The 17,592-nt window shown below is 38.6% G+C and overlaps 1 protein-coding gene across 1 annotated transcript in view; it reads left to right on the plus strand.

Moving 5' to 3' along the window:
• LOC108576515 (transcription factor AP-2-epsilon) overlaps positions 1-17,592 on the plus strand; it is a 107,957-nt gene that overhangs the window by 716 nt on the left and 89,649 nt on the right. Inside the window, exons 2-3 of the mRNA XM_017939521.1 lie at positions 798-939; positions 10,816-11,193. Of these exons, the coding sequence (XP_017795010.1) occupies positions 798-939; positions 10,816-11,193 (520 nt within the window). The remainder of the gene's footprint in view (positions 1-797; positions 940-10,815; positions 11,194-17,592) is intronic.

Genomic DNA, 17,592 nt, shown 5'->3' on the forward strand with positions numbered 1-17,592 from the left:
ATCAGCTGTTCTCTCCTCTTGCGTACCGGCCAAATCACCACCAGCCTCCACACACGGCGAACGCCTCGATCGATTCGCCATCGTCCAACCACTTTGACGCGTGATCTCTCTTTGACTATCGTACTCGCGCCGGTCCTTGTTCAAACTTCACACTAAGCTTCACTCACGATCTAACGATTACCGTCTGGTGACACGTTTCTTTAAGTCGGCATCGTCGAGGAGGAAAGAAACTACGGCGGTTTTTCTATGAGTCGATGAGAGAGCCTCTATGAGGGAGGAGCCATCATCGAGCGACGATTATGTTCGGTTTCGCGCGCGTTCCACGTGCGACGGTCGAAGAACAACGAGGACGGTGTCTTTGACACGTTCGGGTTGATCGGTAGTACTGTCGGTCCTTGTTTAGAGGTTTCAGGGAGTATTCTCGTGATACTTTCAGCAAAATGATCTATGACGTTTGTTGCTGTTGCTGGACTTTCTTTGGTTTGATGGAGAACGATAGGGTGAATTTTTGAGGATGATCGAGGAACGAGGGGAACACGGTTACGTTTAGTGTTGAAGAGTTTCAGTTCGTTGTTGTAAGATGTTACATAGAGTTGCTTTCGGATGAGACGAGGAACTTAGTTGTCACCGCTGGTTGAAGAAGAGCAACGAAGTGTTCGAGGAAAAGTGTATCAGTGCGTTCGTTGAGAAAACGAGGATTGCCGGGAAGTGGTGCACGAATGACACCGAATCGTGTTTGTGTGATGTGCGGGAGGAAATAGTGCACGGATAGTGGTTAAAAGGAGGGATCGAGGGAGTGACTACGACGGATCTAGCAGCGGAACCGGCAAACTGGAGATCCTAGGGATGTTTCCGCCGCGAACGGAAGCGCCGACAGCGGACAAGCTGGCGCTCTGTTACGCGCCACACGTTGACATGACCACCGTGATCGAGGTCGAGGTGTGTTTCGATACGAAATTTTACGATCTACTACTCTATCGGCACCTAAAGCACGATATTAAGGATGCAAACGATTTCTTTTCTTTCATGGAGGATAAAATAGTCGAGGAGAATCGTTGAAAATTGCAAATTAATTTGGGCAACACTGAAAGATTGACCAAGTAACAGGAGAAAGAAAAGTTTGCTAACTGAGTATCTGAGAGAATCATTTTTAGTTCTTAGAGAAAATTGCGCGATCCCATAATTTATGGAAATTTTGAAATAATTATTGGATATTGTTTTCGATCTATATATGAAATTTTACGATCTATTACTTTCTCGATCCATTCTTCATATTTGAAACGGGATATTAAGAAGGCAAACGATTTGTTTTCTCTCATAGAGAATAAAATAGTTGTAGGCAATCGTTGCAAATTGCAAATTGATTTGGGCAACGCTAAAGTATTGACCAAGCAGAAGAAAAAATTTGCCAACTGAGTATCTAAGAGAGTCGTTTTCAGAGAAAATTGTGTGATTCTATAATTTATGGAAATTTTAAAACGGTCAGTAGGTACTATTTTCAATGCTGAAAGAAGAAACTTTTTCGATCCATTCTTCATATTTAAAACATCATATTAAGAATGCAAACGATTTGTTTTCTTTCATAGAGGATAACATAGTCGAGGAGAATCGTTGCAAATAGCAAATTAATTTGAGCAACACTGAAAGACTGATCAAGCAGCAGGAAAAAGAAAAGTTAAGAGAATATTTAAGAGAATCGTTCTTAGTTTTTAGAGAAAATTGCGCGATCCTATAATTTATGGAAATTTTGAAATAATCATTGGATACTATTTTCAATACTGAGAGAAAAAATTTTATTATCGACTACTTTTTCGATCCATTCTTCACGTAAACAGAATACCAAGGAGGCACACGATTTCTTTTCTTTCATGGAGGATAAAATAATTGAGGAAAAGTAAATTAGACAACGCTAGAATATTGGCCAAGCGGAAAAAATAATTTGCCAACTGAGTATCTAAGAGAGTCGTTTTTAGAGGAAATCGCGTGATTCTGTAATTTATGGAAATTTTAAAACAATCATTGAACATCATTTTTTGCACTGAAAGAAAAAATATTAATTCGAGAATACGAACAAATTTTATTTGTCGCTTAACTCTGTACACGGCGCTCAATTTTTCTCAGTTTCTTATTTTCTTTGACAAATATTTTTTTATTTCCCTTTAAGCAATCTTCTGTATCTATGTGACAATTGAAAATAATTTAAGCAACTTTAGCATGAAACCGAAAAGAAGTTGCTCGTGCGTTCAAATTTTAGGCGCGACTGCCGGAAGATGAAATTGGTTCAAAGCCAAATTACACGTGTCACAAACGAGAAATTCTTAAAATCCTCGAGTCTACAATTAATCGTTAATCTCCACGACGAAGTTCCATAAAATTTATGCCCAATTTCGTTCCCCCTAAGAAAAGGAAGATCCTTGAGCTACATTTCTTAGAAGCATTACTCGTGCAACGATTGCGTTTCAGCTTCTATCTGTTAATAATATATGAAAATATAATTCAAAGAAAACTATCCTGTAAAATATGTGAAAATACCTTCGATAACCCGTAAAAAGCATTCCATAAAACCAGGCAAAGCATCCTTAAAGAAACTTCGTATTTCTCTTGTGCAATCTAATTCGAGTAATTACCCCGAGCAACTTATCAATGAAACTGCGAAACTCTTTAAAACTACGAAATAATTCATCATTTACGTCAGTGTTACCCGTGCACACTACGTTCTCCGATCAGTTTAATCTCTCAAACATTCTCTTACACACAGACGTACACGCGTCTATCTCTGAAAATCTCCAAGCACGAAACGTTGAATGAAAAATACACACACGCACACACACGTGCCTAAGTAAGTAACATAATTCTCGCGAGCATATATTCGATGTGCGTATTTATTCGTAATCTACGATCTGTCGATTTCGACACAAGGATCGGCTTATTGGTTATTAATTGTCTACTTGTCATATGTGGCAAGAGGGACGATTTCTCTCGGCGTTATCAATAGTGATCTCAGCTGGAAAGTTCGGCTATGCGTCTTGTGAAATGAATTGGCCGTTTGCAGGTTGCTCTCGAGACCCGAAATTTTATGCGTGCGTGTATTGTGTCAGATCGTTTTTTCTTCCTTTTTTTTTTTCCATCCAACTCGTTATTGAACGATCGCTGCTGCTTTTTTTTCTTCTCTCCTCTCTCCGTGATCTACATAGTTCTTGATTTCTTAAATTACTACCTTCGTCTCGATTAAATCGATTAAACTGTACAATAGCGAGGAGACCATCCAACTCGTTATTGAACGATCGCTGCTGCTTTTTTTTCTTCTCTCCTCTCTCCGTGATCTACATAGTTTTTGATTTCTTAAATTACTACCTTCGTCTCGATTAAATCGATTAAACTGTACAATAGCGAGGAGATAGAGGAACGATTTTTACCATTTACAAGGACAAGTTTCGCGAAATAAGCAGCGATTCAACGTTGAAATTACCGATTAACCCGGAGACGTTGAACACTGTATAATTGTCGAGAGAGGCAGATAGTAAGTGCGCCATTATGACGTACTGTTAAACCTGTTAGTATCGTCGTAATTTTCTACTGTTATAATTACCGATCCTTCCGCCGTTCGACGCGAAACGATCGCCGACATTTTTGCTTATTCGCTCGTTGTTACTCGCATGATGCCGCGCTTAGAGATTCGATACACTGACGGACCATTGCTTTTATATTTCGCTGGAATAGTTTCCGTGATTGTATACGAGCATTCTCTCCGTTTCTTCTTCTTCTTCTTTTTACTTTGGGGAAGTACCACGTCGAATTCTCGATTAAAATTAACCTATCAGGCGAATGATCCGAATAGCAGGCAGCTATGTATTGGGCGGTTCGGAAAGTTCGTAGAGAAATTTGGGAAAAATTCTAACTGACGTATCTCCGTGACAGAAAGAAAAAGGTGTTTTACTCCCGCTAATATTTGGACACTCTTTAGAACAGTATAACTTTTTTAAAAATTGGACACGAGGATTTTTGTTTTTTTTTTCGAGAAGTTAGATGGATTAGCGTACTAGATTATGTGCGCAAAATATTTGGAAAAAATTGCAATTTGTGGAAATTGGGAAGAAAATTGTAAAGGGCAATTTTTACAAATTTTTTTAGGTAAGCTTGTAGTGAAAATTTAAAAAGTACGTTCTGCAGATTCGTGTGAATTATATGCACGCTGAAAATTTCACCGAAATCGGTTAACGTCGCTGTGAGCTACAAACGGTTGAAGATTGTGAAAATCACATGTCGCTGTTTCTCCGTCGACCGATTCCGATGAAATTTTCAGCATATGTATAATTCACGTAGGTCTACAAAACGTCTGTTTTAAATTTTCACTACGAGCTGAGATAAAAAAGTTGCAAACAGTGATCTTTTGCAATTCTCTTCGCGATTCCCACAATTTGCAATTTTTTCAAAAATTTTTGCACACCTCATCTAGTATACTAATCCTTCTACCTGGCCAATTAAAAAAATGTTATACTATTCTAAAGAGTGTCCGAATATTAGTGGGACTCGCTATAAATCCAATCTACCCCTAAAACTACTCCCAAAGCGAACTATATTCTCCGCAGTAAATCCGCGCTCCACTGCAATAAACATAATTCGATTTGTATCCGCAGTTGTTCATCTTACGAATAATTTCGTCTTCAATTATCGAGAAAAGTACCGTTTAACTTTTACGTTAGCTATGTCAATTAGAAACAGAGAAATACGACAGTTCAAATTTCTCTACGAACTTTCCCAACAACCCAATAGAAGATTTTCCAAGAAACAAGAAGACAATCTTCCCAATCCTACAATTAACATAAAGCAAACGGACCAAGGATAATAAAAAAACAAAAAAAAAATTGGATATCGTGGATATGAACACGTCGACACGTGGTCTCGTTTAAATCCGAAATTTAACAACCCGATAAATTCAAATCAGCAATTTAGCTACGCGAAGGTATTGGAGACGCGTTTCGCCACGAGACCGACACACGTGAAAGTGGGACCTATAATGGTCGAGTAACAAACATTACTGCAAATTGAAATACGCCTTAATGGGCTTGCTTTGGGCGTCGAAAAGGAACGGTACTCTCTTCCAGGACGGTTCGTAACGACGGGGCTCGTTAAACGACGACAAATATTTCATACGAAAATAAACGTTCCGCGACGAATCTCTGTTGCAACGTAGACTCTCCCCGTCGACTGTGCCTCTTTCGAAATACAGACTTCGTGAACATTTTGGAAAGCGGACCGAAGCTTGAATTTTGTCTCGTTACAGACGCACGCTGGGCTGGTATCAGGTGGATTAGGAGTCACGTGTTTGGCCAAGCGAGAGTACGGTTCCCTTCTATAACGGGCCTTTCCGTTCGATTTTCGAACGAGCGATCGTTAAATGCCGTTACCAACAGCTTTGATTGTCCAATTCTTCCTCTTGTACGAACGAGATTTTACAACTTTGCTCGGCACTTCGTCGCGCACCTCGCCTCGAACCTTCTGATACAGTCTTCTCGCGAGGTTTGTGTGGATCAAGTGATCGAGATTAAAGGGATTTTCAGAGAATTTTTTTGAACTTTTGCTCTTTGTTTATGACGATAGCGATTCATTCAGTATTTTAGGGGAGATATACACCTAATTATGTTGAAAAATTCCATCATTTTTTGCATGTTTTTAATGCTTGATGTGTAAAGAATGTTTTTTTCGAAATTTGAGACGGAAATTCGGAGGAATATCAATGATGCAGAGGTTTAAAGCGAAGTATGCTGACGCAGAAGAAAATTTAATATATTGTTAATATTTTTATGTAAAGAAATTGAATATTGTAAACAGTGATAAGATTAAATTATGAATACGATAATATTTGTACTTTCTTAAGAAACAATTCTGGAAGAACGTCAGTTTTTCGGCCTCTTCAGATGTATGTACATGCCCCTTTAACCCTTTCGCGACACCAGAAGGATACTTATGTTATAGTTGAGTACTCTCACAAAATTGATCTCCATTTAGTATCCATCACAGACATGATGATCGACAGATAAGTAAGAAATTCTTGAAAAAATAATTCTGTCACGAAAGGGTTAGTCTAGATCCTTAAGGATTCTTTATTAAAGGGTAGAAAAATTAACAAAATCTTTAAAATATTGCAAAAAAATCATTAATCAATTATCTCGTAAATTGACAATGAAATATATAAACAAATTAAATAATTGGCTTGAAAGATACCATTTAAGGGTTCGAAATAAAAATCGCACAATATAAAGCTTCCAAATTTCACTTACAATGGAAAAACTGTATTCCAGTAACTTCTCATAATAAAATACAACAGTACAAGTATCTCGAAACTCGAAAATTATCAATTTGCAAAACTAAAAAAATACCAAAGAATGAAATGTAACCAACGATACCACAGTGAGGCAACTTTCATCACACTCGCGAATAGTGCATCACTTTTAAATCGCCTCGGATAATTAGAACGGACACGTGACATTCACAGGTGGAGCATGAATGGGGGAGAAAAAGGTGCATGTTGGCCCTTTCGCGGCTTATAAAGATGTTCGAGATCGTATCACGGGCACAGAAACCTAATGGCTTGCACCGGCAAAGTGTCGACACAAAGCCTTTCCGCCGATATTCAGATAAATCACCGGGCTGATACTATCTACCTGAGTAATACCGCGTAATCGTTCCATCGAAAGATCACGCGGACCAGATTACGTTCCGTTTTCATTGTGCGAAAAATTTCGAGAGCCGAGCGAATGTTTGTGTCGTTTTGAAAATTAGGGGTATCAATTCCACTCCCGTATTGTTCAATTTTCACATGGTTGCTCTTATGGTGATTTCGTTTCGTTACGAAATTTTCTATCGCTTTTTAGAATTACCTTTGAAGGACCACTGATGAGCGATACCTTCGTGCATAGGTAATAGTAAAGTTTAGTGGCAAATTTAAAATAACAATAATTTAAGAAAAAGAAACTTTTTTGAATATATGTGCGTTAGAAAATTGGTTCATATTCGTATAATTCTTGATCGCCCAAAACACAGAGAGAAAAGGAGAGAAGCAAATGAAAGTGCGGAGTTGAGTTAGAAAAGCAAAGGAGAACGGCAAAATATAATCGGTTTCTGGAAAAAGTGAAAATAGCAAACAGAATGTAAAGAAGAAGAAGAAACTAATGATCTCAGCAGTCGATGCGACTCTAAATTATTAAATAGAGAAATAAAAATTGATTCGTTGAGAGAAAAAGATGTACAAGTAATGTACTTATTATTGAAGAATTTTTTTTACCATTTAAAGTATTCCCATTAATTTACCGGTTTACCTGCGAAAATATTGGTTGTTTTAATTTCGTCGATAATTTGTTTACCGGCAATCGCGTAATAGTATTTGCTTTTCATTTCTACCAATTATAGAAGCTGTGCATACAATTCGCTATATTTTCAAACGTGAAACATGCTTAATCACAGTTCAGCAATTTGCTTCGATGATCTGGCGATTTGCGACTGATATTTCATACAATCGATAGTTCACAGAGACCACGCATATAACTATCGTTTTGTACGAGAGATGCTTATCGAAATTTTGCAACACCGATAGGTAGAAGAAAGAAAATTGACTTTTCTCAGTAAACGAGAAAGAACAATACAACACACTGACGTGCCTGCGAACGAATAATTGAACGCAAATGATTTTTACTTTCGCGTGAAAATTTCAAGTTCACCTGATAAGAATATACTGATAGACTTTCTGCAATATTTTTATCCATTTTACACTGATATAGGTATACACTCCCGTTTGTAAGTATCGAGACACCTGTTGAATGTAAACAAAATCTCAATGGTCGTTACAGAATTGTTAAAATCCTCCCGGAATCTCGTAATTAAGGAGCGTATATATTGTCACCTTAATACCACCGCTAGATAATTCATACTCCATTCGTAAATTCTATAAAAGAGGCGATAATTAAATTTTGCTTCTTTTCGTTGCACTTCCTTTCGTAATTTTCATAAATTCACATTTTCTGGATGAGTATATCAGAAGTCATGTATACACTACCGGTCAAAAGTCTGGAATCACCTCCCACTTTTCATCAATATTAAATCTGCTGCAAATTTTTTATAGATTTGAAGTTTATCTCGATTCTACATTTATCAATTTGTCTCATATCAGTTGATTCGAATGATAAAAAATTCTCAAAGTCGCTGACTTTTTTCTGGAAATTTTTGTGTAAATTGCAATGCTCGGTGATTCCAAACTTTCGGCCGGTAGTGTACGTGTCCAAAACTTATGAGCAACAGTAGGTATATATTTTGGGCAAAGGTACACATTTTTAAAGGAACCATAATCACACAATAAAAAGTTCTGAAAGTAATCCTTTCACTCGATAATTTCCTCAGAAATTCACGAAAAATTACACTTCCCAATAAAAAACCACCCTCAAATTTAAAAGGACCATAATCACACAACAAAAAGTTCAGAAATCAATCTTTCAACTCAGTAATTACACTAGACACTCGCAAAAAATGACACTTCCTCCCAAAAAAAGGCACCACCAAACACAACGAAGTGAAAAGCGTCCAAAGGAAATGACTTCCTATAAACCAACTTCCTAATCATTTACTTCACTCGTCGTCTTCGAGATCCAAAACATCAATATTCCTCACTAGCCTGTTATCAGTCACCGTGTGATATATCAAACGAATTACCCTACACATCCGATTTGTCGTCACTCTGTACTCGATAAGCAATCGAAAACGACGAGAAAATAAAGAAAATTACGATCGATATGTAAACGTCTCTCGATATAGACTGTGTCTACCTCTATCCACCGATGCGTTTCCACGCTTATCATTTCTAATAACACTTTACCGCGTTATCGAGGGCTCCGTGTCCGGGTGTTACTCGTTCAACCTTAATACAATTTTCTGCGGGGAAAGATCGGCGACACACCTACATTCTGGCCCAAAGCTATTTGCGTTGCGTTGCTCGCCCAGAAGATTTGCATAGTATTTATCCGCGTTTATGCTTACCACCTTCGGCGAATAAGCGCCACTGTCCCATATACTCGTCGTTTGCAATAATGACAGACCTCCAGCGTGGCTGGCACGATTTTTTTCTTTCTTTCTTTCTTCTTTTCCCTTCTTCTTCTCCCTCGAAGCCGGCGTACATTAGTCACCGCAATTACCAGTGACCAGTAATTTTTTAATAGCGGCGAAAGTTGAGCCCGACAACGAACGATAAGTTTACGTAGGTATGTGCGTGTATACCTTGCCCGCGTTTATTATGGTTATTACTTTTTATTTTTCCTGATTTTCCTTCTTTTTTTTTCTCCTTTGGCGCGCTTCGACGCGTGAGGCCTCGGCGCCGGATACGATTACGTTCAATTACAGTAGAGATAGATTCTGGTGTAAGTAGTGCCGCGTTGAGGAGTGTGCGCAACGCGGTGAAAATATTCGAGAGACGGACAATGCGTGTGGTATCTGGTGGAAGGGAGTTATTACCGATAGAACTGCGTGAACGCGGAATGATACACGGTTTAGAGGGGATGAATTATGTGGAATCGTAACGGGTTGAAGTATCGAGTGTGCCAGAGGCATGATAATGTCTGAGCTCTACCACTGTGCGCAGTGGAATGAGCGTTTTGTAGCGGATGAAGCATACATCGATCATTTTCTAAGTTTCTTTATGCGCGTCATTTTTTTTCTCTGTGTTCTTCTTTCGGTGGAGACGTGGGTATTTAATGGATTAAATGTCTGTGGATTTTTATAGAAAATTTCTTTTTCAATGGTGGAAGGTTGTGCATGCACGTAGCACGTTGTAAGGTGGGAAATTTAATTACTGTGAACAGGAAAGCTTCTCGGAATAGATTGTCTATGAAACATCAAAAGCAGGTAGTTAGAAAAAATTGAACATCTCTCGAAAATTCTGCTCTCTTTACTTATAACAAAATGTCTTATCGATGCCAACCCGGCTTGGCTACTGAACAGGAAAGATCAAGTAAAGCTAACAAGAATAAGAATAGGTCACACAAACTGGTCACACTCCCATCTCATCACCAAAAAGGAACCAAACAACCGTGATATCTGCGGGATACAAAACTCCATCGATCACATCCTGATAATCTGCACAAAGTACAATATGAAAAGGATCCAACGTAACTTGCCGAATTCACTGACCATGCTTCGAAAAGAAGATTCAAGTAAAAGAGCTATAAACTTTTTGAAAGATTTTGGTTTATACCACCTACTGTAGACTGCACCACCGAATAAACTCACTGTGGTCACTAATAACCTCAGAAGGTGCATGTGACCTTAATCACCCAATAAAAAAGAAAAATGTCTTATCTATCAATTTCTCATTTTTCAGGGTGTTTTGAAATGTTTGGGAATTCACATGATTTTCATTTTTTAAGCAAGGTGCTTTGTAGGGCTATGAAACAGTCTAGTTTATTTGGTTTAACTGTTTTATGGACGATTTTAAATTATAAAGCCTCATTCTTCTCGGTCAGTGTTTTTATTACAAAAATTCTCCGAGCTTTTTAGCGAGAGCTCCTCAAAAATCTGCGATCCTAAAAGGGTTAAGAATGTGAGCAAAAGTGACACAAAAGATAGCGAGTGACGCTTTAACGAAACTGTGGTAGCAAGCATACCAGAGACTAAAAAATAATTTTTAAAACAGTGTTAGACAAACGTATGAAACTTTTACGCTTATCTACGGTCGGTAATTTCGTATGCTGTAAGATTACGTGCTATAATAGTGAAGAAACAGATAATGATTTTGCGTACGAAATACTAATGATTTGATTTTTCTGTGAACAGGACCGTTTAACTGGTCACGGGGGTATTTCCTCGCTGGGCGGTGGAAATTCCTCGCCGTATTCCGGCGCCCATCACCACGGTCACAGAGGCAATGGAAACGGCAGCGGGATGCCCCATCACGGGGGCGCGTCGTTGCCCACCGCCTCCGACTTTCAACCCCCTTATTTCCCGCCCCCGTTCCCCTCTCACCACCACGCGCCGGCGAGTCCTCAGCATCCGGGTCTTGGCCAGCCGCAACATCTCGATTACCTCGTCGGCGATCCGTACACGCAGACGCTCAACACGTTACATCAACATCACTATAATCACTTGAGCGCCGCTGTCACAGCTGGTCAGAGGAGTGGTGATCTTAGGAGGGACTCAGAGGGCATCCATGTGGTGAGTAACTTCTTCGAAGAGTTTATCGATATATTTGGTTTAAGGGAAATGTTGAAACTTATGCGAAAAGGTGGAATGAATTAGATTCGGATTAGTTCAATTCGAACTATTCAGAATTTAGGTTTAGTCGATCAAATTGTAAATATTCAAATTCTGATATTTAAATTCAGTCAATGATATACGAATTTTACATGCAGCCAATGAAATTCAAACTGTTCAAATTATAAATTCAGCCAATCAAAATCGAGATATTCGATTTTGAAAATTATGAAATTTATGAAATTCGACATACTGAAAATTTGAATTCAGCCAATGCCATTAGAGTAAGCGCCATTTGGATTCAGCCAATCAAATTCAAATTATTCGAACTTAAAATTCAGCCAATGAAATTCAAACCATTGAAAATTTGTATTCACTCAATCGAATACAAACTATTTCAAAGGATGACATACTTCAATGCAAATATCACCCTATTTAGAAATCCTCAAGTATATTTAGAAACTTAAAGAAATCACAAACCGAGCATTAGGAAGTACTAAAAATTCAAAGTTTCTCGCAATCGGACAGCTGTTCTAAAGCACCGCACGGCCTAGCGGAAACACGATCGTTCGGATTGTCCAGAGGGGGGTTTACGCGCAAAATCGAAGCGCGCGGAGATCCGGTCACGTGCACGTCCGGCCGGCCGGCTCATTAGAAAAGGTGCGCGGCGTGTTATTTGTAGGACAGGCCGCCCCGCCGGTGAACAGCAGGGGGATGCATAATAATGGCTGGCTATCGATCTATTAGACGTATCGTGGCCAATAAGTCGGCCCGTGACATCGGTGATTGCGATCGTTGATCCCACGGAGAGCACGCGAGGAGCTCGGACGCGCGACATTTGCATTTGCCACAGTTCTGCGTGCCTGTCCCCGGTCTGATGGGTGGGGTGGCCTGGTATTAACGTAACTCCAAAGAAACCAGCAGACTATCTCTCTCTTTCTCTCTTTCTTTCCTTCACACTCCGTTTCTCTCATTCGCTCGATCTCTCTCTGTCTCTCCTGCGTTTCTCTCAATCTCTCTCTCTGCCTCTCCTCTCTTTCGATCTCTCCCTGTCTCTCCTCGCCTCTCCTGGTCTCTTCTCGTCTCTCCCTGTCTCTTCTCATCTCTCCCTGGCTCTTCTCGTCTCTCCCTGTCTCTCCTCGCCTCTCCTGGTCTCTTCTCGTCTCTCCCTGTCTCTTCTCGTCTTTCCCTGGCTCTTCTCGTCTCTCCCTGTCTCTTCTGATCTCTCCCTGTCTCTCCTCGCCTCTCCTGGTCTCTTCTCATCTCTCCCTGTCTCTTTTCGTCTCTCCCTGTCTCTTCTCGTCTCTCCCTGTCTCTTCTCGTCTCTCCCTGGCTCTTCTCGTCTCTCCCTGTCTCTCCTCGTCTCTCCCTGTCTCTTCTCGTCTCTCCCTGTCTCTTCTCGTCTCTCCCTGTCTCTCCTCGCCTCTCCTGGTCTCTTCTGATCTCTCCCTGTCTCTCCTCGCCTCTCCTGGTCTCTTCTCGTCTCTCCCTGTCTCTTCTCGTCTCTCCCTGTCTCTCCTCGCCTCTCCTGGTCTCTTCTGATCTCTCCCTGTCTCTCCTCGCCTCTCCTGGTCTCTTCTCGTCTCTCCCTGTCTCTTCTCGTCTCTCCCTGTCTCTTCTCGTCTCTCCCTGTCTCTTCTCGTCTCTCCCTGGCTCTTCTCGTCTCTCCTGGTCTCTTCTCGTCTCTCCCTGTCTCTCCTCGTCTCTCCCTGTCTCTCCTCGCCTCTCCTGGTCTCTTCTCGTCTCTCCCTGTCTCTCCTCGTCTCTCCCTGTCTCTTCTCGTCTCTCCTCGTCTCTCCTTGTCTCCCCTCGTCTCTTCTCGTCTCCCCTGTCTTTCTCTCCTTCGCTCTCCCTTTATCTCTTTCTCTATATTTCTCCCTCTTTCTCTCTCGCGCTCTCTGGAAGAATCACGAGCTGGCCAGAAGAACCGGCCAGCAGGAAGTCGTGGATGAACGGAACGTTTTGTTCCCTATCGGATCGATTTTTCTACCGCGCGGACGGATCGCGATTTCTTGCCCGTTCTCCGTCGATGTTCTACCATTCTGATCCGGCATTAGCCGTGCAACGTGTTGAATACGCTCGAACACGGGGCGAACAGCTCCGGGTTAAGTGTACCTGCAGCGGCTTTTTGTTTGGAAAGGTGCGAGAGAATTGTTTGTTCTAGCGGGAATCGTAAGTACGTGAACGAACGTAGCCTGTACACCGCAGCCAGCCTTCTAAAGAGTCGAGTCGACGGTCTATTTCCTAGGTTGCGATGCTTAGAGAGAGAGTCGATTCTTTTCCGTTGTGTTTGGTGAAGTGTTGACCGTAAACGGTGCTTCGACAGGCTACGAAGAGATTTAAATGAGCAAGACTTTGGGATTGTTTTGCCGGGGAGAATTGTTGGGAACGGAGTGGGCAATTAGGAATGTAGGTTTCGTTAGGATCATGTTCGCGAGGAGATCGTAAGTAGCGCGGAGGTTGAAGAATAAATCAGAATGATTCGATGCTTTTGGTATTTGTTCGTTTCTTTTTTTTTTTAACTGAATAAAAGAAACACGTTTCTGAGGATATTTCTTAGGTTGTTTCTTAGGCTGTTGCAGATGAAATGACCTAGCATTTAATGAAATTTTAACGCCTATAATTTTGATAAAAATAATCGAAGTACGATCCACTGTGATCAATTGAGAATTGGAAGAAACGAAAAAAGCTTCTTTTAAAAAACCACATTTTAGCAAAAATTGAATTGAATACAGAACCCTCGTCAGTTTCTCCAATTACATATACTAATCGTCACGAATTTTCGTCGGTATTCTTGAATGATTATTAGTTCAACAAAACGCAAGTGTGTTTCAATAAAACACCATCCGAAAGAATTGAACGTCCCAAATAAACTCCCGCCAAGTTTGTCGCCTGTGTTCACGGTAACGTAACACCTCGCTACTGTGTATTTAGGGGGCAACTTTAGACCTCTAATAACGCTCATAGTAATAGTATTTGCGGTACACCTTACCCCAATAGCTTCTATGAAAATATCACCCTAATTACAGCAACGGGACGCGCGTACACCACACTCTGGATTATGTTTTGGGCGGTTTCCATAGGTGTCGTGTGACATTCGTGCAAAAAAGACCAGGTTTGACGAAACTCGACACGCGCGTGAAGAATACGTTTAGTTTCACACAGCTCGAATCTGGCGAGAAGAGGAGAAAAGTGGGTTCAGTTTTAAAGCATCTGCCTGTGCCATATGCAGTCTCGTATTGCTCGTGCCAACTCTCTGTCGAAAATTATTTACTTCGCTCTTTGTAGAGTGAGAGAAACGTGAATGGGAATATCCTCGAACTTTGATGAAAGTATGGTCGTTGACTTGCAATATGAAGTTTATGCAATAATATACTAATACGAGGATATAAATTAATGTGGAAATGTTTACAAGAAAACTGGGAAAATTTTTAATAGAATATTTTACTATGCGTCTCGCTCTCGCTTACGTTTCACTCTCTTTCTCTCTGTTTACTAGCATCCCCAATTAGTAATATATTTACGGTGGGACCCCGTATATCGCGATGAAAAAATTCCTACTTTCCCCGTATAGCGCGATAAAAAATGAAAAGAAGGAAATCATACAAATTTGAAATTTTGGAATTTTGAGTGAATTAAATTTGATCCGAAAAGCGATATTGGTGGAATTTTATTTGCATTATATTTCCCGCGTTGTAAGAGGTTTTACTTTAGTTGTAATTATATTAATATAAATAATCCAACAAACAAAAATAATAAAAATAGTGATAACACCTTAACAGTATTTAAATTGAAATTTATTTAGGTGAAAAATTATAATTTAGCTTGATTATTTATTTATTTTTATTAAACATTACTTGACAAAGTAATTGTCATTTGCAATTTAATGTCTTATGAATAAGCATGGATTCTGATGTAAGTAGTTCTGATTTTTTTTTTTTAAATCTATGATCGTTTGAGTGATACGAAGACGAAGAACAAAGTGTTATTCAATTTTTCTGGAAGATCGAAGAGGGAATCTGTTTCGTATTCGTGAATGTATATAGGTATATGCAATGTTCCATCAGAAACTCGACTTTAAAATACTTTACCATCTTATGAGATTGCGATATCGATTAGCTCAAGCAGTACAACCCCTCGTACCCTATCTTGGTCTGCCTAAAGCACATTCTTCAAAGGAGGGTGGCCGACCTCGTTCTCAATGAAATCTTACACCGATGCAATCCCTCGATTCGCGAAATATCGAGCAAATCCTTCGAATACTTTTACTGTCTATTCCTCGTGATTCATATTCATACTTCTAGCTATTAATAATTCCTTTGATATTAATCCGACATTGCACAATTCAAAAAATTCTGAAAAATTCATTCATATTCCCATATCTAGTCACTAATAATTTCCTTAATATTAATTTCATATCTTACAATTCTGAAAATTCTGAAAAATTGATTTATATCTACGCATCTAGTCACTAATAATTTCCTTAATATTAATTTCATATCTTAAAATTCTGAAAATTCTGAAAAATTGATTTATATCTACACTTCTAGTCACTAATAATTTCCTTAATATTAATTTCATATCTTAAAATTCTGAAAATTCTGAAAAATTGATTTATATCTACACTTCTAGTCACTAATAATTTCCTTAATATTAATTTCATATCTTAAAATTCTGAAAATTCTGAAAAATTGATTTATATCTACACTTCTAGTCACTAATAATTTCCTTAATATTAATTTCATAACTTAAAATTCTGAAAATTCTGAAAAATTGATTTATATCTACACTTCTAGTCACTAATAATTTCCTTAATATTAATTTAACATTGCACAACTTAAAAAATTCTGAAAAGATTAGAGCACGAACGGAAATAAATTTCATACCAGCATAAATATCGTAAAGTTAACATTAAACCCTATTTAAATTTCTTTTCTGTTACTTTATGTACACAATACAAAAAATTGAAAAAAAAATTGATTCTTATTCACATTTTCAGTTACCAATAAAAAAAATTAGATCACGAACGATAATAAATTTCGTACCGGTATAAATATCGTAAAATTAACATTAACCGGTATTTAAATTTATTTCGTTCTATTTTATTTCACAACGTGCATTATCGAGGATAATTATTTCACTGTACTTTCAATAATAAATGCAAATTATTATCAGAAACTTTCGTCTCGTTAAAATTGATCGTTCTGAGAATGACACGATCTTAAAGCAGGCATGGCGAAATTTCCTTAGAGTTGCGCGATTATCACGGTTTCGCCGGAGACTTTCGGTCCACGGGAAGACAAGATAGTTGTACGCGGGACACAAAGTCTTCACCTCTGTTCCCAAACTACACACAGTAATGGCGTGTTGCATAGTTGATCATAGTTAGGAAACTTACCGCGACGGCTATGCGTCAACTCTTACCGCCCTTAGTGTTTTCGGCATCTCTGCTATCAGTATCGAGGGCGACAACGATGTCAGATCTTGCTTCGACAATTTCAAGGAGACACCTCGTTTCGGAACCACTTCGAGATTTCAAAACCGTCCATACATAGACACTACCGGCGAAAAATTTGGAATCACCTGCCAATTTACTAATTCTTTATTGATTTGAAATTCGTGTTGCGGAGATCAATAGCACTTTACCTCATTTCAATTCATTTGAATGATAAATTATTATATATGCTAACTTTTTTTCTGAGAATTTTCGTGCAACTTGCGATGCATAGTGATTCCAAGCATTTGGCCGGTAGTGTATCTGCTCTAAATTAAGACACGTGAAGTAATAGGTACCTTTTTTAGCCATTGTCTTAATCACTATGATTGGAGGGTTATTAATATGTCGATGGAAAAAAAATTAGAAACTGTTCTAGATTCTTGTAACATGTAAAAAAGAAGTGAAAGTTTAGTCAACGTTTTAGAGGACAGTTCCTTTTATTCTTTACTTTCTAATTATTATTTAATATTCGATTGATAATTATTCGATCAAAGATTAATTTTATATTATTTCTAGCAATCTAAATTCTACATTCGTTGTTTCAATTCTTCAACTTTAATCTTTTTCTAGTAAATAAGATCTCTTAAAATCTTAACGTTAAACATGTATCGTTATTTAATATGAATTATTTCAAAAATAAATATTTTTTACCTACTAATCGTTCAGTAGTAATTTTTCAAAAGTAAATGTCCTTTATCTTCAAATTATTATTTAATTCAAGCTTTATTTTAGTTCAATTCTCACAATCTAAATTGTCGATTTTTTTCTAATAAATCCTCCTTGTAAAAACTTATCATTAAAAACATGTACAGATCGTTATTATTTAATATTAATTATTTCGAAGTAAATATTCTTTACCTTCA

This window comes from Habropoda laboriosa, unplaced genomic scaffold (assembly GCF_001263275.1).
Source record: "Habropoda laboriosa isolate 0110345459 unplaced genomic scaffold, ASM126327v1 scaffold376, whole genome shotgun sequence".
NCBI lineage: Eukaryota > Metazoa > Arthropoda > Insecta > Hymenoptera > Apidae > Habropoda > Habropoda laboriosa.